At 48.5% G+C, this 24,208-nt stretch overlaps 2 protein-coding genes and 1 long non-coding RNA gene across 4 annotated transcripts in view; 1 reads left to right on the top strand and 2 right to left on the bottom strand.

Annotated features, from left to right (window-relative positions):
* OLA1 (Obg like ATPase 1) overlaps positions 1-22,992 on the bottom strand; it is a 128,363-nt gene extending 105,371 nt beyond the window's left edge. The window contains exon 1 of one of the 2 annotated variants that reach the window (XM_084523753.1): positions 22,887-22,992. In XM_084523753.1, coding sequence (XP_084379879.1) covers positions 22,887-22,892 — 6 coding nt within the window. In that variant the 5' untranslated portion in view covers positions 22,893-22,992. Of the gene's footprint in view, positions 1-3,411; positions 3,503-22,886 lie in introns of those variants that run through there. The other variant, XM_084523755.1, reaches the window with a different exon arrangement.
* On the bottom strand, positions 7,203-11,152 carry LOC311438853. Its single transcript, XR_014694363.1, has 3 exons — positions 11,030-11,152; positions 10,822-10,902; positions 7,203-7,875 (listed from the first exon to the last, which is right to left on the bottom strand). It is a non-coding gene; the product is annotated as an uncharacterized lncRNA (long non-coding RNA).
* Positions 16,848-19,540, top strand: SP9 (Sp9 transcription factor). The gene is made up of 2 exons (XM_084524687.1): positions 16,848-16,969; positions 17,450-19,540. The coding sequence occupies exons 1-2, from the start codon at positions 16,949-16,951 to the stop codon at positions 18,794-18,796; spliced, it is 1,368 nt and encodes a 455-aa protein (XP_084380813.1). The 5' UTR covers positions 16,848-16,948; the 3' UTR covers positions 18,797-19,540.
* Positions 22,993-24,208: the final 1,216 nt, after the last annotated feature.

Here is a 24,208-nt window from a genome sequence, read left to right as displayed (position 1 = left end):
CTAGTTAATTTTGTTTTCTTTATTTTTATCCACTTGCTATGACTGTTCTACTACTTGTGCCACTGTGGTGTGTCAGTCCTTTATGGGATCCCTGTTTCGTCTCTGCCTTTCACTGTGATTTTCCGTCATTATGGGCCTCTTGAATAAAAATGTAGCCCTTGTTTCTGACAAAGTCCATGTTCCTTTTCTTTTCTTTCTGTGTGATTTTCCATCATTACAGTTCTTAAATTTCTTGAATAATGATATATACTATGAACAAATGGATGGAGCAGTAATGGCTTCATCAGTGTTTTCTAAAATGTATCTGCAGCTTTTAAAGCATACAGTGCTACAGCAGAGTCTGTGCCATGTTTGTATAAGCATGATTTTTAAAGTGTATTTTGTAGTCTGTTGATGACTATGCCACTCTGCATTAATAATTTGACTTCTTTCTAAGATTATCTACTTCTTAGGATAGTGGTTCCAAAATTATATTGAAGTTGAGGAGTAAGTATTAGCACTGAACGTCTTTGAATAAAATGGTGAAAACATAATCACTTAGTGATGTTTACAGTAATACCACTGTTTTATAAAAATAACAATACTCTTTCTGGACCTTTTACACACATTAATAGATTTAGAATCCTCATTAAAAATTAGATAAGATTCTAACCTGAAGCACTGTATCATAATAAACAAGTAACAATAAATGCTTAAAAAAAGTGTTTCTGCAAAAATGAAAGTGATAAATGAAAAGTTGTACTTCACTACTAATTAGTTACATTTGAACTATGTCAAGTACATAATGGAAACCAAAATTGTGAAAATACATAGAGTTAAAATCTCAATGAATAATGTCAGTTCACCAGTTTGAACAATGGAAATGTTTAATAAACCATAATGTAATGGGGTTAAAAATAGGGATCAAAACATGACCCATTTCTCACCTTTTTTGATATTAGTGGTATGGTAACCTAGTCTACAATGTCTTCTAGTTATAGTAAAGGGGGAAAAAGTTCATTACAAAATGATAACCAAGAATGTCAGTGACATTAGCATTACCTTTTTTTACATCATCTCTTAAACGATAGCCACTAGTGTTTCAGTTTGGCTGATGAAAGTAAAGCTCAAAGGACTCTAACAAAGATCTGGAATGCCTTGCACAAAGAGTAAAGAACGTTTGGTGATGCTCACCAGGATCAGCCAAAAGTCCAGTAACTGCCAGAAATGTCCATGAAGCCTGACCAAGTCTGACAAAAGTCCAAGAAGTCTGACACAGAAAATCTGTGGCCCAGTAAAGCATGCATGTCAACAGGCCCCACAACTGGGTGCAGGCCCACCTACAGTGTCACACTGAAGTTTAAATGCAGCTCTCTGGTGGGATTTCTTACAGTGCTTCCTCAGGGAACTCTACTCGCATCAGGGCTGCCCTGGGCACAGGCAGCGAGCCCTGGGCAGGCAGGAGCTGGGCAGCAAGCCCCAACCCATGCAGCTCGTGGTAATTTATGCTCCTTGCCTTGATTTAGCTCAAAACATACAGCTGAGAACATGTTGCACATCCCACTCAGCTTACATTCCAAAGGACCAGTGATTGTTTAATAATGTTAGTACTAACAATTTCTTCTGACTACTTTCCCTTACAGTGGGTTCACTGATTCTGAGGCACTGCTTCTTCAGCTAAAAGCCTTAGGAAGAGCCCTCATTTATGGTATCTATCTGCCACGCAACCATCCCACTCCTACTTTCCCTCCATGGTGTTTCATGGGTTGGAACGTGTAGATAGATGGCCAGTTTCAAATAGCTGTGCTTCAGGAAAGATGAAGTGTCATTACCTTTGGCTAATTGTTGTACAGCCTGACAGACGCATCTGACGCATTTGCAACCTCTGGAAAAGAAATCTAGGCAATTGCTTGTAGGGCTTTGTCCAACCCTTCTAATGAAATGATAGGGATTGTTTTGCAGCACAAAGTGAGAGAAGACTTAAAAGAAATGGGGACAATTTTAGTGATACCCCTGCTTCAATACCCAATTTAGGAAAATTGGATACAAATTGACATTTCTCATAAGTAGGTGGTTGAGAACAATATTAGTTTTTTTTTTTTTTTTTTTTAATCTTCCAGGTAAAGGTACTGTCTTTTCTTTCTAGCTAGGATGAATTTTGAAGTCCCTTCTCAAGTGCAAGTTCCAGTCCTAATCCCTCTTGGTTTCAGAGAAGAACTGATAAAACTAGTATTTGACCACTATTTGTATCACTCAAAGCATATTCCAGCCAAAAAGCTAAGTTGTTTTCTGAGCAGACTCAGGCATGAAACTGCACAATGAAAGTACTGTTTTGTTATGCAAAGAGCCAAGCACAGCCAGATTTTGTTTTCAAATCAAAACGATAAATAAAACATGCAGAAAATAAAAAGGCTTGCAGTATAAAAAAAGTTGTTAAAAATGAAGAAAGTAAGTGTCTAAGAATTTTGCCTCACCTGCCACCATAGTTTAGAACAAAAACAGGAGCTCACACATTTGTTGCTTTTTTCACTAGATAAAGCTAGAAATACAGATGATTTCACAGGAGAATTTTTGATCAAGTTAACTTTTTACAACAGTTATCTGTAAGAGATACTGTTTCACAACAGTATCTGAAACACTTTTCACGTTGACTAATGTCTTCCGTGTAATTCCAGCAGAAATATAGGCTACTTTATAAAGGCATCCAACAATCGAGATGTCCAGTCACTGAAAATCCACCCCAATGCAAATCTTAACATACTTACCATTTCTCAGCATTCACCTGTAGGAAACCAGTGATGATATTCTGTCTATATCTTCTGCGTATTTTTAAGCTGATAGTGTGTGGAGAAACACAGGAGACCTCTTATCATCTCACTTTCAGTCTCACAAGTCAAATATTCAAGAAAACTAACAACAGCAGCATCTGCAGACTCATCTGTCTGTGGGGCAGAAGAATTCCTCTCGATTTAAGCCAGAAGTGATCTTCAGTTTCTCCAGTTATTTCTTCTGTCATTTCTGTGGTGGTTTTTGTTGTTGTTGTTCAGCACTTGGTGTATCACTGGTGTCAGAGACTGAAACGCTGCCTCATGATTCTCTGAGCTGAAGATTCACACTTCCCTTAAGATGTATATTGTCAAGCACAAAATGCCTAAAAAACAGCATTCAGCCAAGTAAGAGATGATGGTCACTAGTGCCAGCATTAATCTCACTGGTGTGATAACACAAGGGGCTGGATGACCTCCACACCATCAAAGCTGAAGAAAAGTTATATCCACTGCCAGAGCACCAGTTTTGTTAACCACAAAAATATATTTAATGAGCAAAATAATGACCACAATAAAATACCTTTAAGTGGGTAAAGCACTTGTTAAGAAACACATGAAGTGCTTGTATAGATGTGCAAATTCCAGTCAACCCCACAGCCCATACCTGGAAGAATAAATGACAGAGCAGTCAGAATGCAACATTCAGCTCTCAAGACCAGAAGAGGAATGAGGTAATTAAAAACAGTGGCCTCTTACCTAGCCTTGTTAAATTCAGGACTTGCTTAACTTTCTTCTACCCAGCTGAGAAACATCAAGCTGTTTAAGAAACACCCAAGCAAGGGCTTTTGGGAAACAGCCAGAGCTTGAGGACTCTTTAGTGCCTTCAGGGCTTAAATAAGAAAATCTGGAAAGCTGCTCTAGTGTTTCAGGAAGCTGCAAAATGAGTTAAAACCATTAATTGCACAATTACAGGTGATGTTCTGTGACTGAACATAGTTTCTTAGCCATCTTTACCAGATTTTCTTAGAAATAATTCAAAGACCACAACAGGCAATGAATCAAAAGCACTGTCTTGGAGATCTCATGTGTAAGAGTGTGCAATGAGCAAATGCAATCATTACAATACAGAGACAAATTCACAAAGTAAGTAATTCCTGTTTTTTTTCTTACTTCAGATGTCATTTTCATATCAATGTTGTCTAAAACATAACATCATATTAGATACTATACACTGAGAATGGGTATGAATAGTTTAAAAAGTAGTTGTACTTATTGTTTCTGTTCAAGGTCCGATAGTTACGTATGTGCTCAACGTTCAGTCACAACAGAACTCAAAAATTCTTGAGTCATGAGTTTGACTTGAAAGTAATAAGAACATGCAGCATTTTGAAGGATGGAAGAAAGGTAAAACAGTGATTTACTTTTGGATTTCTGAACATCCAAGGGCTGCTGCTAATTCCTCTTTAAAACTCTCAGCCTTGAGTATGTTTATAAAGATGTCTGGGTGCAACTCGAAGTGGGACACAGAAGCTGCTGGATACTGAAGCCACTCTCATAAGATGTAAAGCGAGGGTGTACCTCACACCAGGAGATTTGTAGCAATTCCCTGCTACTGGACAGAGTTTTCCTGAAAGTGTGAGCTCTCCTATAAGCTGCTCAGCAGGGCACTCTATTAACCCTGTAAGCTGACTGAAGCAGTCTGACGCAGGCAAAATATTTAAATTTGGGGGTAATCACAAACAGCAGTATCTCCAGAGTATGAAACATGACCTGTTTTTTTAATTGCTCACAAACATGTCCAAGGTGACATGGGTACAAATCACTAAACCTGAATTTGCCTGGATCCAGCTCTGTGAATGACACACTGTAAGAAGGGTTTGGCTGTGAAGCTTTGCCAGTTTGGTCAACAGTCAGTCAAATGAAAAAATAATGCTCCTACATCTCTGCATTGGAGCACATCTGAGTTGGTCTGTTTGGAGCACATAAATTACAACAAGGCCACCTCTGGCTTTGATTAGCCTTCCTGCACCTGACAAAGGGTCCACCAGAAAAAGAGACCTCTGTGCAACTTCAGTATTTAAGTTTCATATTCCTGTAATTCATGGAGTCTGCAGGAATCAAGCATTTTCAAAATACTTGATAACTTAAGGTTTTAAGGCTTTTCTCCCTTTTCCAGTATGTACCTTGCAGTGTTATTGACTGAAGAAGTACCAGACTATTTAATTTTGAAACGTAGAACTGGTACAGACTGTAAACTGTAGTAGGTATCTGCATCTACAGACTGGGAATTCACCCCAGAAGAACACCTGAAATAAAATCTCCTGATTTCAAAAGCCCTAAATACTATTTTTTGCAATGTGTTTGCAATTAAGAAGCTTGAGACTCTCTTTTGTTTAGCTGAAATTAAAGATGATAATCTAAAGTCTTGAAACCCTGAATCACAAAGATTTGCCACATTTCTCCTAATAAAAATGTTCTATAAAAATCTTCATTACATTATCTCTGCGATGGGGTGAATGAACTCTAAAAAGGAAATTCTGTAATTGGGTCTGAAGTTAGAATCCAGTCATGAAATAACAATTTCCTTGAGTATCAAGACATTTGCTTATAAGGCCTTCTATTTATTACACACCTTTTGTTTCCACATCATATAGCTTCAACTCTTCTGAAAGAGACTAAACAGAGACTATTTTTAATTTTGTTACGAACAACTGTGAAATAATCCTTACAAATCAGTAATACCAGTCCAGGAATGCTTACAAATAAACAATTTGCAAATGTGGGCTAGATATAATTAGTATGGCTTGATGAATGAGCTTTAGCATCAATGTCCATTTTAGATAGTAATGCACAGCTGAAAGCATATTCAGATTTTACCCACTACACCTTTTCTTGTATTTCCCATCACCAATACAGAACTGCATCTGGGAGGATTTTCTTAAAACGGATTGATCACACGTGAAACTGCTCACAAAGGCAGGTTATGAGTCTCTTCAGTTGTGTGTATCTCTGTGGCTACATACTACTTCCAACCCTTATAAATAAAAAAAAAGGTTGAAAATCAATAAGAATTACAGGTATACCTCATCTTCTGACAGTGTTACATCTGGACAATTACAGCATTACTTTGGCATGCTAAATGACAACGTGCATATTCACAGTGTTAATGTATTCATAGTAAGGAGCTAATTGATTTTCATTTTGTTTCCATCATAGAAAAGCTGATTTAAAAATATCAGTGTGTTTTTTTTTTTCCCCTTTGGCTTGTCCCGAAATGGAAATTAAAATCACAAGCTTTTCTGTTTTGGCAGTTAAAACGTATGTATGCAAATGAGGTACAGATACACGATGCCAGAGCTTTCTAGGTCCTTCTGCCTTTTCATTTAATAAAATAAATACTTGTATGCAAACATCAGATCTCATCCTAGAGCTAATATATACAGCTAATATATAATTACTTTGAGATTAGATGTGATCCTAATCTAATAGTAAACATGGTACAAGTGAGGTGGGATTTTCAAATGAACCCTTCAGCAGAGGCCAGTTCAGTATCTCAGTGTCAGTCCAAGCCCTTTTGTCAGACAGACCCTAACACACTACTATTTTACTGCCTTCAGACAGACCAAGCATTCTTCCAGCCAAGCAAAGCAGCTTTTATCACTAATGTTTCAACATTTAAGAAGACTGTAGAACTGGGTAGGAATTTTGCTACAGTCTGTTCTAAGGCCCTGTCACCGGCTTCAGGGTGAGCAGTGTGAGAGGGTTATTCACAGCTAGTTTCCCTGAGCCTGGGTAGCGTTACGCATACAGCGCTGCACTAGGAATTTCGGCTAATCCCCCCAAACTGCTGCATTCTGAGTACCCCATGTTACCCACAGGCAGGGCTCTGCACACTCTTACACAAGTGGACTTCTGAAGAACAAAGTGACATCAACCAGCGGTCCTTGCACTGCTGAAGGCGCATCCTGTCCAGACAAAACGTCAACAGAAAAGGTCTGGTGCAAGCAGAGACAACAGCCACATAACCCTACAGAACGGTTCAGTTGGCTTTGTGTAACTGTCCCTCCTGCTCAGATACTGGCATGCTCCCATTCCCGCTCTCCTAGCCATGTGGAGCACACACTCTTCGGCCACATGTTAGATTTCATACTTTATATTATTTAAATACCACACCACTGGGTGTTATTAATCAGAATCTAAATATTTTGGAGCTGTTTGTTAAACAAATTTCTTGCATCAAAACCTAGAAAATCCCGATCTGAGACACTCAGCTGCCTTGAAGCTCTCTTCAGAGAGCACTTCAAAGAGTAACCCTTTCGTAGAGGTCACTTCACTACAGACAACCCAGCGAATGCAAGGAAACATTTTTGTTTTAAAAGTTAGCAAGAACAAAATGTTACGTAATAGCTCTAAATTGTTGGACTATTTAGGAAGTCATGTTAAAATAGTCAGGTTCCAGGATGAGGCTTGTCTTATAACTTTTGGCATGCGTAAGCTACAAAGCATGTCTATTATTAATTTCAGAAATAGTTGTGGGTACCTACAGTGAATTAAATTGTCACTTTTGATGTAATTATTAAGCAAGATTGCAGACCCTGCTCAGAAGTTCAAATAGCGGCCGTTTCAAAAGTTCCCTCAGTAGTTCCGAGTCCTAGGGCAACCTACAGTGACTTTGTCACACAGGACCACGGTATGAAAGCTCTTTTTGTTTAAAGCCTCTCTTCTCAACCCCACTTACGGCACAGTGGTGTGAAAGCAAGAGATAGTGGCTGTCGGTACATGAAATGCATCTCATTCACATTTCTCACACAGACATGCAAACAACGTGGAGCGTAACAAAGGCGCACGTGGTACCTGTCACTCGACTTCAAACCTGCAGATTTGTTACCAGTACGAAACGATCTCAGACTGAACAACCTAGCTGCAGCAAATAAAATCTAGCGGGCAGCAGTGTGGATGAACATCCTTCACGTTATCAATCAGGCTGCAGGAGTCTGTAGCACCACTTCCACCTTTTTACCGAAAGTGATGGCTGATCGAGGAGAGTTAAATCAGCCCCGTCACAGCTCTGTTGCTAAACCAAAGAGAGACACTCGAGCAGACATACTGGTGCTGGACCTGCTGTATTCTGAAAAGTAGAAACACATCAATGTGGGTATGCTTTTAAATACTGCAAAATTGGGGGGAGAGGGGGAGATCATTCAGCTACACATCAGAAAAAAAATATCAGCTACACAGGAAGAAATTGTGATCCCTTCTGAATTTTCAATACAGAGCCACAAATCATGTGATTTGTGATGCTGTTTTAAGCATTGCTGTTTGCAGACTTCACAAATGAAACAGAAGACACAAGCAACAATGTAATTCATTGGACCTTTTCTTATTCAGTGATAACTACTTAAAAACCAAAATAACTTACAACATGGTTGTAGCTAATTACAAAATAACCCTTGCAAAAAGAAATAGTTTTGTCCCTAGATCTACTGAATATTTAATAATGACGAAAAGGCAGTACATGCAATTTAGAAAGTAAATAAGGATGCATATTTTGACTTGGAAAAACAGTGTGTCCAAGGTTATATACTTTGAATATGAAAGAAGTATAGTGAGAGAAAAAGTGGGCAATCTGTGCAATCATGCAACATTTGAATAGCTGGCACCTCAGTTTCCCTTTCCAAGGAAAAAGAAAGTACAACACCTACTCTCCAGAGGGGCAGCTACATTTGATGATCTGATTAAATTGTTTCTATAAATTAAATTCTTAAATTAAATTGTTTCTAGAAAGAAGATGGTATTAAATTGTTTTTATTTTTACCAGTATTGAATTGTTTTGAATTTGTTTGAAGATGGTATTAAATTGTTTCTAGAAAGAAGACTGTATTAGCAGACAAATTATTAAATATATTAATCTGAACATGTTTGCCACTGTCAACTGTGCAGATGGCCTGGAAAAGTGATTATTTCTTAGTCATGCAAACTGTTTGAATCCAAAACAGAACTGCCAGCACTTTCAGGGCAGCATCAGTGTTTGAAGGGGATTCCTTTTCTTTTGCTTTTTCTGACTGTTTTACAGTAACTTTTGTTTGATTATGTTAAACCTCTCTTATCTACAATATTTACTTTAAGAATTTAGCAAAATATTGTATCTCTTACCCCTTTTATTCCTCTTTTTTTTTTTTTTCCTTTCCCCAGTAGGTATATATATGTTCCTAATAGGTCAAAATCTAATTCTTAGTATTTGGTACACTGTCTGTATTTTAAAGTAGGTTATTTAAAGTTTGGTCTGATCCAGATTTTCATGTATGGCAAAATCCTAACAACAGGTATCAAACATCTTGTTTCATGGCTAATGATCAGCTCTGAATCCCATCCTTACTGATATTTGCTCTTCGGAGTTGGGGGGGTGGGGGGAGAAAACAACCGCACAACATGTTTTATAAAGCTCAAATTGGCCTTATCAAACAAAACATCTGCTAGATTTGTGAGTGACTTGTGACAGCAGGAGACATCAGCACTGGCCTCACCAAGAGAAGCCACTGCAGTTAATGGAAGCTATTATGGAAGAATTCTGGCAAGAATATTTTTTTCAAACAGGAAAAAAAAAAAAAGGAAGAATATGTTATGTTGTTATGGCAACAGCTATTTGAAAAATACTGTAACAAAAGGCAATCGAATATCAAACTACCAAGCTGGTACTTTGACTATTTGGTTTTCCTCTTAAGCAGCTGATTTTACAGAGATTCCCTTCCTCTTCCTTTCTTGGCCACAAGTGTGCGTGCACAGGTAAGAGAGCATCTGCAGATAGTCTGTGTCCACAGAATTTCTGTCCTAGAGCTGCAAAACTTGAGGTACGGCAGATTTTTACATCTGACTGGAAGAACACCCAGTGTTATATGGGCTGAGTGCCTCACTCACATACCAATAAAAGCACATTTTGTAGTATTTCCAGTCTGCACTTTTGGCACAGAGGTATTCTGGGACTCCCTGGTTACAGGATCCCACCAGCCTCTCTGCAAGTACCACATCAACTGCCAGAACAGAGCAGTATCACTTCTGTTCCACGTGTGCACCTGCACCTCCCCAGCTGCGGGGAGAGCAGGGGTCCCGCACACTGAGGATTTCAAGCAGAATGCAACACCCTGCCTGTCCAAGGCCCGCAGCTGGATCACCTACCTTATAATTTTTTAAAAAAGTTTCTCTGAATGAGCCCAAGTTTCTCCATGTACTCACCTTCACCTTACTCTGAGGTACCCAGGTAGGGTTTCTCTTGAGGCCAGTGAGTAACGAGCTGGGTAGGGACTACACCACCTGGCTATGTGGTGTTACCTACCAGTGTATGTGTGGGGATACTCCAAAAGAGCTTGAGGACGCTGCTGCCTCTTCCTCTCAGACCTATATTTTGATTCGTCATGTCTCCAACAAACAAACAAACAAAAAAAAAAGGACAAACACCATGCACTGCTGTCTCAGACTGAGCACACTTCGGAGCTTTGCTAAATTTCCTCTAAATGGCATAATAGAGTTACACAGCGTAAGTATTGCATAGGTATGGCGAACATCACATTTCTTAATACAGAGGGGAGAACCTACATTTTGTTACACTGCTTTCAATCACTCTGAGGTGCTCAGTCTATTTTTAAACTGAGTCTCATTTAAATGAGATTAACTAACATGTTTTACCTAACAGAAATAGGAACTTGGGGGGCATATGATACAGACATTAGCTTCTAGTTGTTTTGCTGTAACAGAGAATTTTGGAGTCGCATCATTTTCTAACTAGGCAACTGTTTGTTAGTGCCAACACTGAAAAATAGTCATGTTAGTGTGCAATAACAGCCCTGAGAAATATGGAAGTTAGATAGAAAAAACTCATAACTTAATTTCTATCTGTTCTCTGCAACCATTCAAACTCAGAAATAATGTGCTATGTAAGTCCTACTGACACTCGTAGGTATCTATGGGACTGGGTTTGGAAACTGAATGCAAATGGCAGCATTTTCAAACCCACCCCAAAATCCCTGGAGCATTTCAGACATTCCAGTCAAAGTGATTCTTTAATGTGGGACCTACTTACCACATTTGTTTTACATTAGAAAACGCTGTATAGGTTGTTTACATTTGGAAAAGTCAGTGGAGAAAGATTTCTGTAAGTGTTCTGAAAGAAAGATTGCACCGTTACTGTAGCAAGGACAATTATGGACAGACACAGGTAATAGCTGTTTAGAAAATGTTAGGAGCATTATTGTGGATAATAGACATTCTTTTCTTATCATTGCCCTTACCCGAGTTTCATTTCCATCGGTGTTGTCTGCCTAGATTGCTTAAGACAGCTGCAGTCCTCTCATTTACATTAAGGTAACAAAAAGTTGACTGCTGGGTTGTCCCAGACGGAGTTCATCCGTACAAAGGTCTGAAACTGTGAGGGAATACCTAAAATGTCAGACATGTCCAATATGTAGTGCTGCTGCAAATTATCACCTCTTCCAGGTCAGAAAGGCCAAAATAATTTCCAGCTCTATTTTTCTGAAAGCCATTTTCATTTAATCTGTCCTTTACAAATGGTAAATTTAATGAGAACTTCAGGAATAACTCAAACTAAAATTAAGAAAAAACCTTGATATATATGTATTCAATTCAAATGTATTTCAGTAAGCAACAACCTGGCCACTATTGAAACAGTTCTCAAGTACTATTGAAATAATAGGTATGTTCGCAAAGGAAACCTGCTTTCTTTTACAGCAACTGTATGCATTATTTCAGCTTCTTCTGATAATAGCACATTTAATACCAAGGCCAAGATGCAATCAATCTTTTTTGTTGGAAGGAAGTGCCGCATTGTACCCGGAGGCTTGTGCTCACCCGGCAGCTCCAATCTGCAGAGCAGCCTGAGGTTCAGCAGGGCTGTGGCTCGCCGGCCCCTGCTGCTCCTCTCTTACCTCCTTGGGGTGGGGGCAGCATGTGAGGTGAGAGCGGGATGGGGAAGCGAAGAGGTCTGCCTCTGAAGAGACACTGAATTAGGCTGGAGTGAATAGCCGACGTCCTCTGTAATTATACACACATTGAACTCTTTACAGTTGACTTAAGTTACGTCGAACTGCATTGGTGTGGCCCTCTGTATTGATTAAAAGCAGAATCTATTTACCTTAACAATAAATGTGGAGATTAGTAAAAGTTCACTTGATCACAATAAGACGACTGATAATTAAAGGGCAATGCAACCCAGATGGAATGTAAGTGCCTGAAGCAGCATGATAGGAAACATAGGCTGCTTTTTCACAAGAGAGTATAAATGCATACGGTAGGGCTTGCAGAAAGCACTTTGAATAGACAGCATCTGTAGGAATACTTGAAGGAGGGGAAGGCCAGAGCCTGTCCCAAGAAGGCTGGCACAGTGCTTCTCCTGGGTAAAGTGACAAACACAGCGTTCTGGAGAAGGAAAAAGACCTAAAAGCACAATGGTTAAGGGACGCACTCTGCAAAACCTTTGAAAGCGCCTCCACATCTTTTATTCTTCTTTCACATCTTCTCTGTAAGAAAGAACAACCGTAAGGTAAGCAGGACACACCGTGAGCTGCACGTGTTAAGCTCTTGATGGTGCAGGCTCTAGCAGAATGGGAAGGACTGGGTTCTGTGTGACAAGCTCAACAGAAACACTCCCTCTCGCATCACGGCATCTCCTATAGGGAAGCGGGAGGAGGGCTTGTATTCCAATTGCATCCATCCTTCAGTTTACACGGCAGATGCTGCGTTTTCCTAATCCCTTTTTATCAAGAAAAGAAGCAGCTGATGACTAGATTAGTAAGTGAATAGTCTCGGTGCCATATGAACAACTAGGAAAATCAGACTCTGAAGTGGTTGTACACACGCTTTGCGACAAAAAGGTCATATCCCTTGACAGGATTTGACACCCTTCCCTTGTTTCTTTTCTTTGTCCCGGTATCGATGCACCCTGTGCTTACCTCCTTGCAGAAAATGACATGATAAAATGGTGACTTTTAACAAGTGCTGTAGCAATTTCTGGAGGCCAGAACATAGCAAACAGACGACCAGATTGCTGCTGAAACACCAACGATACCTGGGATCTTAAATTAGTAACGCTCTCTCAGAGCAGATTTCCAGCTGAAGAAAGAGTAGAAGTGTATTTCTTTTCCTAACAAACAGTGCCACCAGTCCCATCTGAGCACTGCTTTAAAGAGCAGCCTGCTTAGCTGGCACTGCGTGTCCCCCTCAGGAGTTCAGATTCAGAGCTGGCTAGCACCAAGCTGCTGGCTCACTCAGCTTGTAGAAAGGACAGCAATTTTACAGTGCTAAGGAGCAGGGCAAGTAAGGTTAGCGAGAAGGTAAGGGGAAAGGGAGAAACAGAGGCCCTCCACTGAATCTGTGGCAAAACACAGTCCCAGTGCCTCTGACCCAGGAAATGAAGGCATTTCCCAGGTGCCAGCCATTTCCTGCCCCTCTGACCAAGCAAGCAAGCAAGCAGGCCAAGGCCTACCGGCGAACTGCTCTGACCTAGCAAGTGCCTAACATGCCACCACCTCGGGTTGGAGCTGCTAGGCACAGGAGGCCATACCCTACTCCTTCCCTTCTTACCTAGCAGCTCCAGCACCTCAAGAGCTGGTGGCTCTACACCCCCCTGCTCAATATAAGGCTGGGAAGCCACCCCACTGCTTCGTTACACAAATGGGTAACTGCTGCTTTCCTCCTTGCCTCAAATGTGCCCAGCAGGCCAGGGGCTTGTTTCGGCAGCAGCCAGGATCCCTTTGTTTCCTTCCCCCCTTCAGGTAGGGGGTGAATTAATCCCTCTGGAAAGCAGCAGCACCCCAGTGCCCACAGCCCCTGCCACCAGGGACCGGCATGGTCTCAGGACGGAGGAGCTGAGCCTGTCTCTTCACATGCAAGTTTTCAAAATAAATCGCTTTTGTTGTTCACAGCTGTGATGAATGGACACGCAGGGCCAGGTTGGCCGCCGGAACAGTACAATGGATGCGAGCAGGTTTTTTTTCTTTGCCATATAAATCATTCACATTGTTTAAGGTACATTGATCAATCTAATGGCTTGTAATAGGCTCCTAATTGGCACTAGGAAAGTACTGCAAGCTTGCATTTGGACGTGAAATGGTTCATGATCCGGGCTGAAATTCACCTTAGGCTGGAGCGCCAGCAATTACCGACGCGTCGGGAGCACGGGAGCGGCTCCGCGTGTCCTGGTCCCGAACCTGGGGCAGGGGAAGGGACGGGGGGACCCGCTGCCATCGGGGGACCCGCAGCCACCGGGCGACCCGCCGGCCGCGTTTGGCGGCCACGGCGGGCCGGGGCTAACTTTGTAACGCCGGTCACCTCGGCCGCTCCGTTCGTGCCCGCACCCCTGCCGAGAGGCGGCCAGCTCGCCCCAAACACCGGGGGCGAACGGAGCCGGGCCGGGCCCCGCCGGGCTGGGCTCCGGGCCCCGCAACAGGCTGCCGGGGAGCCCGGCCGAGCCGAGCCGAGCCGAGCCGTGCCGCAGCCGGGGCTCGCCGCGCCGCCGAGCAGGGGAAGAAGCGGGAGGGAAAGCGGCCCCCGTACGGCGCTCCTCGGGCTTCCCCGGCGAGGCAGCGCACGGCTCCGTGCCGCCGCTGAATAATCTCGCAGTAATTGCGGTAATTAAAATCATCGCGCAGCCGGCAGTCACCTTCCTTCCCCTGCCACCGGCCTCGCCTCTAGCCGGTAACGCGGCGGCGGCGCTGAGCGGAGCGGGAGGGCTCCGAGGTGCGGTCCCGAGGGAGGCAGCGCCGGGCAGCGCCGCTCCGGCAGCCCCCGGGCACTGCGGGGCGGCCCCGGGGACCCCCGGGACCCCCGGCACCGGGGCCGGGCCGAGCCCCGTCTCCTGCCCCCGCCGGCTCCGGCTGCAGGGCAGGAGCAGGAGCCAGAGCTTTACGCGGCCGGGATCGGCGGCAGGCTCGGGCAGAAATTGTTGGAGAGTGCCATAATTTCCATTTAATTTCCATGATCTATTTGATCCCGGGGCTCATTCCCTTTTTATTAACCATAAAAAGATTCCCTTCTAATCAAAAGCCGCGCTTCATCTTTCCCCGCAAATGAAAAAAGTCTACAGCAGAAAGAATTCAGTGGGCTCAACAGGCACCGAGGGCTGTATTTCAGCACCATCTCTATCTATTCGTCCCCCTTTTAATACCTCCTCTTTGGCAGAATAGTGGGGAAGCCTTTTCTTAACTGAAGTTATTAATTTATCACCAGGTCCCCCTCTGCGTTGCTCTGATAATCAATGGTGGTTTCTAGATCACGTAAATGAAAAGTATAATTGAGGGAGAGAGAGGGAGGGAGGGAGGGAGAGGTTCGCATGGCAGTCCTGGTGGCAGGGAAAAAAAAAAAAAAAAAAGGAGAAAAAAAAAGCAGGACGCAATTATTTGCCCAAGCGATGAGCATTTTGTCTGTTTCCTGCACACGTCCCTTCTGCTTGGCAGAAAATCATGCTGCTGCTCTTGAACTTGGAAGGCTTCGCCCCTTCCCCACCCGTAACATCCCCGTGTAAAACTCCGTGCCCCTCCTAGGACTCGCGGGAAATTGTGCGGCACCCTCGCGTTGAACTGCTGGTAAATCGATTTATTTGGGGAATATTTGGCAGCCCTTTCCCGGAGCTCGGTTTGAGGAGAAGAGCCGTTTCATCTGACGCTCTCGCACAAGAAGCCGGGAGCCTCCCAATCAGCTCTAATGAACGAATTGTTTCCCGGCTTTACCTCCGAAAGGCACCAACTTTAGCACTTGCACAGATCAAAAGACACGCGTGAAGGGAAGATGGGAAACAATATTGTTCAAAGGAAGCGAACTGTTGCGTTTAATTAGGCTATTCTTCTTTACTAGGATTCACATTGAGTTTTTTTTTTTTTAAAGATTTCTGTTGATTTAAACATAATGTATTTATGATGTAAATATATGCCGAGATGAAAACGTCACGGATCAATTGTGAAGGACCCGGATACATAATTTTAAAAAATCAGTTTCAGTTTATGTGAGGTTCTCACCCCACTTTCGCTTCTTAGTCAGATTTGTTTATGCAGAATCGACATTTAATAGTGCTAATTGCACTCCAGTTAAATTGCCCTGATTGCAGAAAGGGAAGCAATTTTCGTGCTCTCTGTCTGGGTTTGGAAGAAATTGTTTTATATTCACCTCTTTATAAAGAAGTGGAGATAAGGCACCGAGCCTTTGCACAAATTGCACTTATGGGCTGACTGGCAGCATTCAGGCGCTATAATAGAGCATTATTTGGCCGTTTTGAATAATGTAAAGCGTTTGCTGAAAGCTATTCTCCTGAAAATTGCTTTAACTTTTAAAAGGGTGATGATTCACTCCGAACCAGGCCTTTGTTACGTTGTCATTATCCGCCCAAATGTTTTAACAGGCGGCTCGACACTTGAGCATAACACATCGATCTTTGTTTAAAAACTCGGGGTCTGGAGCGCGCAAAGCCCCGCCAGGAGCCACTTGACCCCCCCAAGGCTTCAGCGGGGCTCCCCGCCCGGCCGCCGCCTCTCCTTCCCTTCCCTTTCCCTTTCCCTCGCCGGGGGCCGCGGCTCCGAGCCCCGCCGCGCAGGGACGGACGCCTCCGGCTCCGGGGGCCGCCCGCCGGGTCGGGACCGGGACCGGGGCCGGGCACCTGTTGGGGCAGCGCCGCCCGGCCCCTGCCCGGGGGCTGCGCACCCCCCGCCGCCCCCGCGCAGCGCTGCCTCTGCCGGAGCGGGGCAGCGGGGGACGAGCGAAGGTGACGGCGCGGAGCAGCGGCGGGCGCTGCCCCGGGCGGGGGCTGCGGGCCGGGGGAGCACCGCCCGCCGCCCCCCGCCGCGCCCCGGCTCGTGCCGCCGCCCGGCGCCGGCCGCTAATTGCGGAGCGCTCCCCGCAGCCCGGCGCGGGAGTCCTCTGCCCGCGCGCGCTCGGCTGGCACGCGCCCCGCGCCCCGGCGCCGAGCACCTCCGCGCGCCTGATTGGCTGCGGGGCCGCTCCGGCCCGCTCCGCCCGCGCCCTCATTGGGCGAGCGCGGCAGGCAGCGGTACTTCAAAGCGGGCGCGCCCCGCACTTAGGCAGAGTTTGGCCCCGCCGCGCCGGAGTGTCCGTGGCGCCGCCGGGGCAGCGCGGCCGCACCGCCGTCCCCGTCCCGTCCCCTCGCGTCCCGGCCAGCCCCAGCCCCGGGAGCCCAGGGCCGTGCTATGGCTACGTCTATACTCGGGGTAAGTCGGCGGCGCGACACCGCTGCCCTGCGTGGGGGGGGGAAATAAAACGAATGGGGGAGACGACCAAGAAGCTGCCGCCGTCGGCGCGCGGGGCTGCGGGCGGGGGCGGTCCCGGGGGCTCGGCTCGCTCCCCCGGCCGGGGCGAAGCGGGGCTGCGCCGGGCGGCGCGTCCCTCTCCCTTCTGCTGCCGTTCTTTTGTTTTTCCCCGACCAACCCGCGGAGCGCTCCGCCCGCCCGCTGCTCGTGCCCGGCTCGGCTCCCGGCGCCGCTCCGCGAGCCCTCGGCCGCCCCGCTGCGCTCCTCGGCGCCGCCGGGCCCCGGCCCCGGCCGCGCTCCCCGCGGGCGGCCGCCCCCCGACGTGAGGCGGCCCCGGGGCTGCGGGCAGGGCCGGAGCCTCGCTCCCGGCGCGGAGCTCGTCGGGTCCCCGCGGCCGCCCGGCCAGGCTGACGAAGCGCTCCGGCTTTGTGTCTGTCCTAGGAAGAGCCGAGGTTTGGGACCACCCCGCTGGCCATGCTGGCCGCCACCTGCAACAAGATCGGCAACACCAGCCCGCTGACCACGCTGCCCGAGTCCAGCGCCTTCGCCAAGGGGGGCTTCCACCCCTGGAAACGCTCCACGTCCAGCTGCAACCTGGGCTCCAGCCTCTCGGGCTTCACGGTGGCCACGAGCAGGGGCTCCGGCGGACTGGCCAGCGGCACGGGCACGGCCAACAGCGCCTTCTGCCTGGCCTCCACCTCGCCCACCTCCTCGGCCTTCAGCAGCGACTACGGCGGCCTCTTCTCCAACTCGGCGGCGGCGGCGGCCGGCGTGTCGCCGCAGGAGCCCGGCGGGCAGTCGGCCTTCATCTCCAAGGTGCACAGCTCGGCGGCCGAGAGCCTGTACCCGCGGGTGGGCATGGCGCACCCCTACGAGTCCTGGTACAAGTCCGGCTTCCACTCCACGCTGTCGGCGGGCGAGGTGGCCAACGGGGCGGCCTCCTCGTGGTGGGACGTGCACGCCAACCCGGGCTCCTGGCTGGAGGTGCAAAACCCGGCGGGGGGGCTCCAGGGCTCGCTGCACTCGGGCGCCCCCCAGGCCTCGCTGCACTCCCAGCTGGGCACCTACAACCCCGACTTCAGCTCGCTCACCCACTCCGCCTTCAGCTCCACCGGCCTGGGCTCCACGGCCGCCTCGCACCTGCTCTCCACCGGCCAGCACCTGCTCGCCCAGGAGGGCTTCAAGCCCGTGCTGCCCTCCTACACGGACTCCAGCGCGGCGGTGGCGGCGGCCAGCGCCATGATCACGGGCGCCGCCGCCGCCGCCGCCGGGGGGGGCTCGGCCCGCTCCGCCCGGCGCTACTCGGGCCGGGCCACCTGCGACTGCCCCAACTGCCAGGAGGCCGAGCGGCTGGGGCCGGCGGGGGCCAGCCTGCGGCGCAAGGGGCTGCACAGCTGCCACATCCCCGGCTGCGGCAAGGTGTACGGCAAGACGTCGCACCTGAAGGCGCACCTGCGCTGGCACACGGGCGAGCGGCCCTTCGTCTGCAACTGGCTCTTCTGCGGCAAGCGCTTCACCCGCTCCGACGAGCTGCAGCGGCACCTGCGGACTCACACGGGCGAGAAGCGCTTCGCCTGCCCCGTCTGCAACAAGCGCTTCATGCGCAGCGACCACCTGAGCAAACACATCAAAACGCACAACGGGGGCGGCGGCGGCAAAAAGGGCAGCGACAGCGACACGGACGCCAGCAACCTGGAGACGCCGCGCTCTGAGTCCCCCGACCTCATCCTGCACGACGGGGTGGGCGCCGCTCGCGCCCCCGCCAAGGAGCCGCCCGGCGACTCCTAGGGCAGCGCCCGCCGCCCCCAGGGACGCTTCTCCCCCTCGCTCCTTCGCCTTGGGGTCTTGGTTTCTTTCGGTTTTCCGCCTTTCTGGTTTTCTTTCTTTTTTTTCTTTTTTATATATATTTTTTTTGCTTTTCTTTCCCCGTTTCCTTTTCCCGTCCAAAGGAAAAGCATCCCGAGAGAGGCTGGAGGTGAGAAACTGAACGGGCAGCCCGAGACGGTTCCTCTGTATCGCATAAACAGCTGTATAAATAGGGTTCAAAGAGAAAAAAAAAAAAAAAAAAGAAAAAACACACAAAAAAAAAATACCCCAACCAGATTGTGTTTGCTTATTTTTCTTGTAAATGTTGATCTGATAGGGGGGTCGGGGATTTCCTTTTCTTATCGGTGAATTCCTGAAATTCAGGGAGCTTTTGGGGGTTTCGTTATTTTTTTTTTAATTTTAAATTTCTGATGCACTTTGTGGAAGTCAGTATATATGTAAAAGATATTTAAAATGTTGAGTTAACATTTCACTCAAACACACGTAAGTTAAGGTCACTTAAAGAAATTAAATGCGTTTATCTGTATGGAAAAAAAAAAAAAAAGAAACAAAAACAAAATCTCGACATATTTTCATTTTGGTATTATTAAAGGACTCTGAACAATACGCTCGCGGTTTTGTCCTTATTCCTGGCACGGTCGGGGCTGCGGCCGGAGCCCTGCCGCTGCCCCCGGCAGGCGCTAAGGGCCGGGGAAGGGACGGAAAGGAAGGGGGCAGCCCCCGGGCGAGGCCAGTCGAAGCGCCCCGCTCGCTCTTCCCGAGTCCCCTCGCCTTTATTTTGCTCCTTCCCCAACGAAACGAAGCCGAGCCCCGCCGGCGCGCTGCGCGGCCCCGAGCCGGGGAGGAAGGCTCGCAGCGCCGAGGAACTATTTATTTAATTTTCAAAGCCTCCAGCGCCACAAGGCTGCCCGGGCTGGGAGGGGATCTCGGGGGAATAAATCGCTAGAGTCAATACTCCGGAAAAGACATTTCATGCCTAAATGAAAATCTTGTTAAATGTTATTAATTTTGACTTAGAGCACACAGCAGCCCCCTGTGCCTTGTATTCCCTTATTAGGGATTCATGTCTTATCAAATATCTAATTAATCTCCTAGACATCATTTGTTCTGGCCAACTTTATCTCAGCTGGTCCACGGGGAAAACTCCGAATATTCTCGGTGACAAAGCTCCCTTGAAGATCCTTTTAATTGTCCAAATTAACTGCACCAAATTTGCATGTCAAACGGTAAAGGGCAACCTGAGATAAAATGTAAACGTTTTAAAAGCCCCAAACTAAGCACTTGATTTGATAACTAGGCTTTTTAATGTTATGGAAGACAACTGCTCCTTTCCTTTTCAAAGACAGTTGATCTATGCAAATAGTGAATTGGAAATGCTTATGTCCCCATGCAGTCAAATGGTCCTTGCATGTTATTTGAATATCAGTGGCTCTGCTATTGAAAAGGTTCAAGGATGCTCTCTGACTTCTTTGTGATTACTCAGTGCAGCGTCTTATTCTGAAGAAAAAAAACTCAGGAATAATTAAAGGCTGGGCTAAGGCCTGGGAACACATTTGGGACAGGAATCTCATTTAGACAGGCTCTTTCAAAATAAGGCACAGTTAAATTGACCAGAAGGCAATTATTGAAATGAAAATTATTTTCACTCCCTTTGTCTCCTGACCACCAACCTAACAGCCACAGTATTTTTTTAAAGGCAAATTGTTAAATGAGATAATTGTGTTATTAAAAAAGAAAAAAAAAAAAAAGAAAAAAAAAGAAAAAAAAAAAAAGAAAAGGAGGAGGGGGAGGAAGAAAAAAAAAGTTAATTTAGCCTGCCCGGCACAGATTGGAGGAATACAAATATTTTAATCCGCCACAAAACAGGGGATGCGAATAGCACGGGGAAACGGGCTCGGCGGGCGGCCGGGACGCAGCATCGCACCGAACACCGAGTACCCACTGCTCCGGGGCTGCCCGGGGGAACGGGGCGAGCGGGCCAGGAGCCCTCCCTTCCCTTCCCATCCCGGCCGAAGGGGCGCGGGGCTCCCCGCGGGCCGCCGCTGTCGGGGCTCCCCAGGAATGCGCCGGGTGCGGGGCGGGAGGCGGCTTTGTGTGTGGGGCGGGATAAAGCACATCAAAGGGAACCGTGCGGGTCCGCTTTCTGCCCGGCCGGGGTTACGATTCGCAGCTCAGTGATCAAGGACCTCGTGGCAGTGCCTTTGCCCCCTCGGGTCAGAAAACGTCCATCACCCGCGGGCTCCCCACAAACGGGGAAGGGAGCAGCTCCGGGCCGCGGAGCCGGTTCGTTTAACCGGGAAAATAGGCAGCATGTCACCTTTTTAAGAATAAATGACACCATTCTTTCGGACGTGTTGGCGATAATTACATGGTCTGGGGAACTTTTTGCACAAAGGACGGCCGGCGCGAAAACCCAGCCCCAAACCCCGTTTCCCCCTCGCCGGCCGCGGCCGAGGGGCACCCCCGGAGAGGAAAGAAAGCCCCGGCGAGAGGCGCTGCCCCCGGGGGTCCCGGGGTCCCTAACGGGAGGGAGGCAGCCCCCGGGCCGAGCCGGGCGGAGCCTACCGCCCCTCGACACCTTTGTTGGGCTTTTTGTTACGAAAACGCAAGGAAACGCAAAACCCACAACAAAAGGCAACGACGGCAGCCACCGAGCAACGGGGAAAAAATAAGGGTGGTGGGGGACAGCGCCAGGAGACAAGGTTTAGCTAGTATCACCCACTCGGCCCCTGTCGAGAGACATTGGAAACCTGTCCCCTGTCCCCCCGCGGCGAATTACGGCTTCGACAGCTGGCTTTACACTTAAACGACACCCTGAATATTTTTGTCCTAACGGGAAAACACTCGTTTGTTGCGCAAACGCCCTGTCCCGTGCCCGGCCGGCCCCTCGCCGCCGATACAAACTTTGCGTGCGGGAGCCGCGGTGCGCTCGCATCCAGCCCCCGTGCGCCGCGATCCCCCGGCACCGTCCCCGCACGGGCGACGGAGGGAGCCTAGGCGGAATCCCGCCCCTCCGGGCGTAATTGGCGCGCTGAGTGTTTATTTTAAGTGAGAACAATTTAGCTCCAAATTTCCTCAAGGAATAACATCCTTAAGGCTTTTATGTCAAGGGAAGGAGGAAGGGGGGGGGGGGGATGGCTCTAGGTTGGCTCTCCGGAGCTCGGCGGCTCTTTGGCGACACCTACAGCCCCGAGCCGCTTGCAGCGGGGGCTGGCGGCGGGGAAGGGGCTCGGCGGCGCGGCTTCGCCCGGTGCCCGCCGGCGGGTCCCCCGCCGGCGGGCACCGGGCGAAGCCGCGCCGCCGCCTCCTCCTCCTCCTCAGGTTCGTCCCGGGCTGTTTCATCTCGCAGCTCGCCCGCCGCCCCGCTCGCCAGACGGGCTAATTGCTACCTGGCTGCCGGGGCGCGGAGCCCTCGTCCGCCGGCGAGGTGCGGAGGTAGGCTGGCGGCGGCGAATTTGAGATTCGCCTTTCAGCCTTAAAAGCTCTGCCTCACCTGAACGTGGTAATTACAGTAATTATGTACATCCAAATTACACGCTAATTAAATTAGAATCAAATCGTTCTAAATCGGAATCAAATGAGGTAGCGGGAATTAATCAATGACAACATAAATAGAGAGCTTCCTTCAGGGATATTTATTGTAACGATCCGAGAGGGGGACTCGATCGGGAAGTCACCTGCTCGCCGCCTCTCCCCGCACCCAGCCTCCACGCCTCGGCTCCGAGCCCCCCTCCGCCGGCCGCCCCCGGCAGGAGACCCCCGGGGGGAGCGGGACGGGGACGGGAGTGGGAGCCGGAGCCTCGCCCTGCCCTGCCCGGCCCTGCCCCGCCGCCCTCCCTCCCTCCCTCAGGGCCGCCCCGGGGCCGGGCAGCCGCCCGCCCGCCCTCGCCTCACAACTTCTCCCGGCCCCCGCCGGGCTGACGGAGCCGCCTCACGGTGCCGCAGACCCCCACACACACACGTACACCGGCCACGCGTTAACCCGTATCCGCGTTTTAATTCTTTTTTAAATAAAGAATAATAATAATAAAACAGCACGAGGCGTTCTTACCGTCATCCGCGAAGCGACAGCACCTCCTACAGGGCTGGGGAGCGCTGCGGCCGGCAGCCGCGCTGCGGGCCCGGGCGGGCTGCCCCAGCCGAGCCCCGCCGTGAGGGGTCTCGCCGGGAGCGCCGCGGCCCGGAGCCTGCGCACAGGGCCCCGGGGAACACCCCCGGCCTCGCCCCCGCGCCGGGCCCCGGGCCCCGGGCCCACCTGCAGGCCGGGGCAGGCCCAGCTGCACGACGGCCGCCTCGTCAGGCGCCGGCCGTTGCCCCTCGCAGCGGGAACGGGGAGGAAAGTGGGCTGAGGGAAGGGCTCCCTGCGAAGCCCTCAGGTGATGGTCTGTGAGATGGGAGCCTCCCAAACGGCACTGTCCTGCTTTAACTGCCACCCGCAACGGCCACCATCGCAGCAAACCCCTGCTATTTGCCGTGTTCCTGGGCAGAAAGGCCAGCTGTACGCAGCGTACACCTCAGCTACATGCAGACAAATACAGCGCAGGGCCCGCCACAATGCTTAAAAGCCTCGGTGTCGAGCTGCCCTTCCTTCTCCGGGGGGAAGTTGGTTGCATTGCTATTGGCAGCAGTGGGCAGATTCCTGTGCCGGTGCCACACAGCGACACCCAGACCGACCTGTAAGGAAGAGGTCTTTCTTTGGAGAAGAAGCACATTCCGTTACTTAGTTATTATTCTTTGTGTTTTTCATGCTGCATTTAACAGGAAAACGTTTCATGAGAATATGCCTTTTCCCCTATCACATTAGCCTGCCTATCCTCCTTCCCAGAGGGATAATATGTTCTTCACAAGAGATTTTGTTTAGATTGTTTGTATGGGCATTTTAGCCACCTCCTCCTGTTCCTTCTAAACCAGAGCTTTCACATACACATTAATATATGGCCTGACTCTACTGAATTGTGCACGCCCTTTAACTCCCAGCTACTTCATCAAGAACGCCTGGAGCAACCTAATGCAAAAGCATTTAAAAGAAGGTGACATCGCTTAATGGTTCACCCTTTCAAACTCATTCACATGTGCTTAAAAGATAAGCCAGGTCACTTCCACCATATATTATACTCCATGTGATATTGAAAAACTTCTGCATGACAGTTTTAAGAAGTAGAAGTGGACTGGTAATAAAAGTCCCATTTGTCCTGTCAGTGGAGGGGAAGAAACCTGCTCGTCAGATTACTAAGTACAGCGACACCTTTTCACCTGCCTACTAACATATTTCCATCTGTCACCCTGAACTGGCAAAGAATTCCCTTCACAATAAATACACAGCCTTATGAATTTGTATTGATTCAGAACAAATTCTGGAGAAGAAGGCAATTC

Source organism: Aythya ferina (assembly GCF_964211825.1).
Source record: "Aythya ferina genome assembly, chromosome: 6".
NCBI classification, from domain to species: domain Eukaryota; kingdom Metazoa; phylum Chordata; class Aves; order Anseriformes; family Anatidae; genus Aythya; species Aythya ferina.
This window is presented reverse-complemented; position numbering and strand designations above follow the sequence as displayed.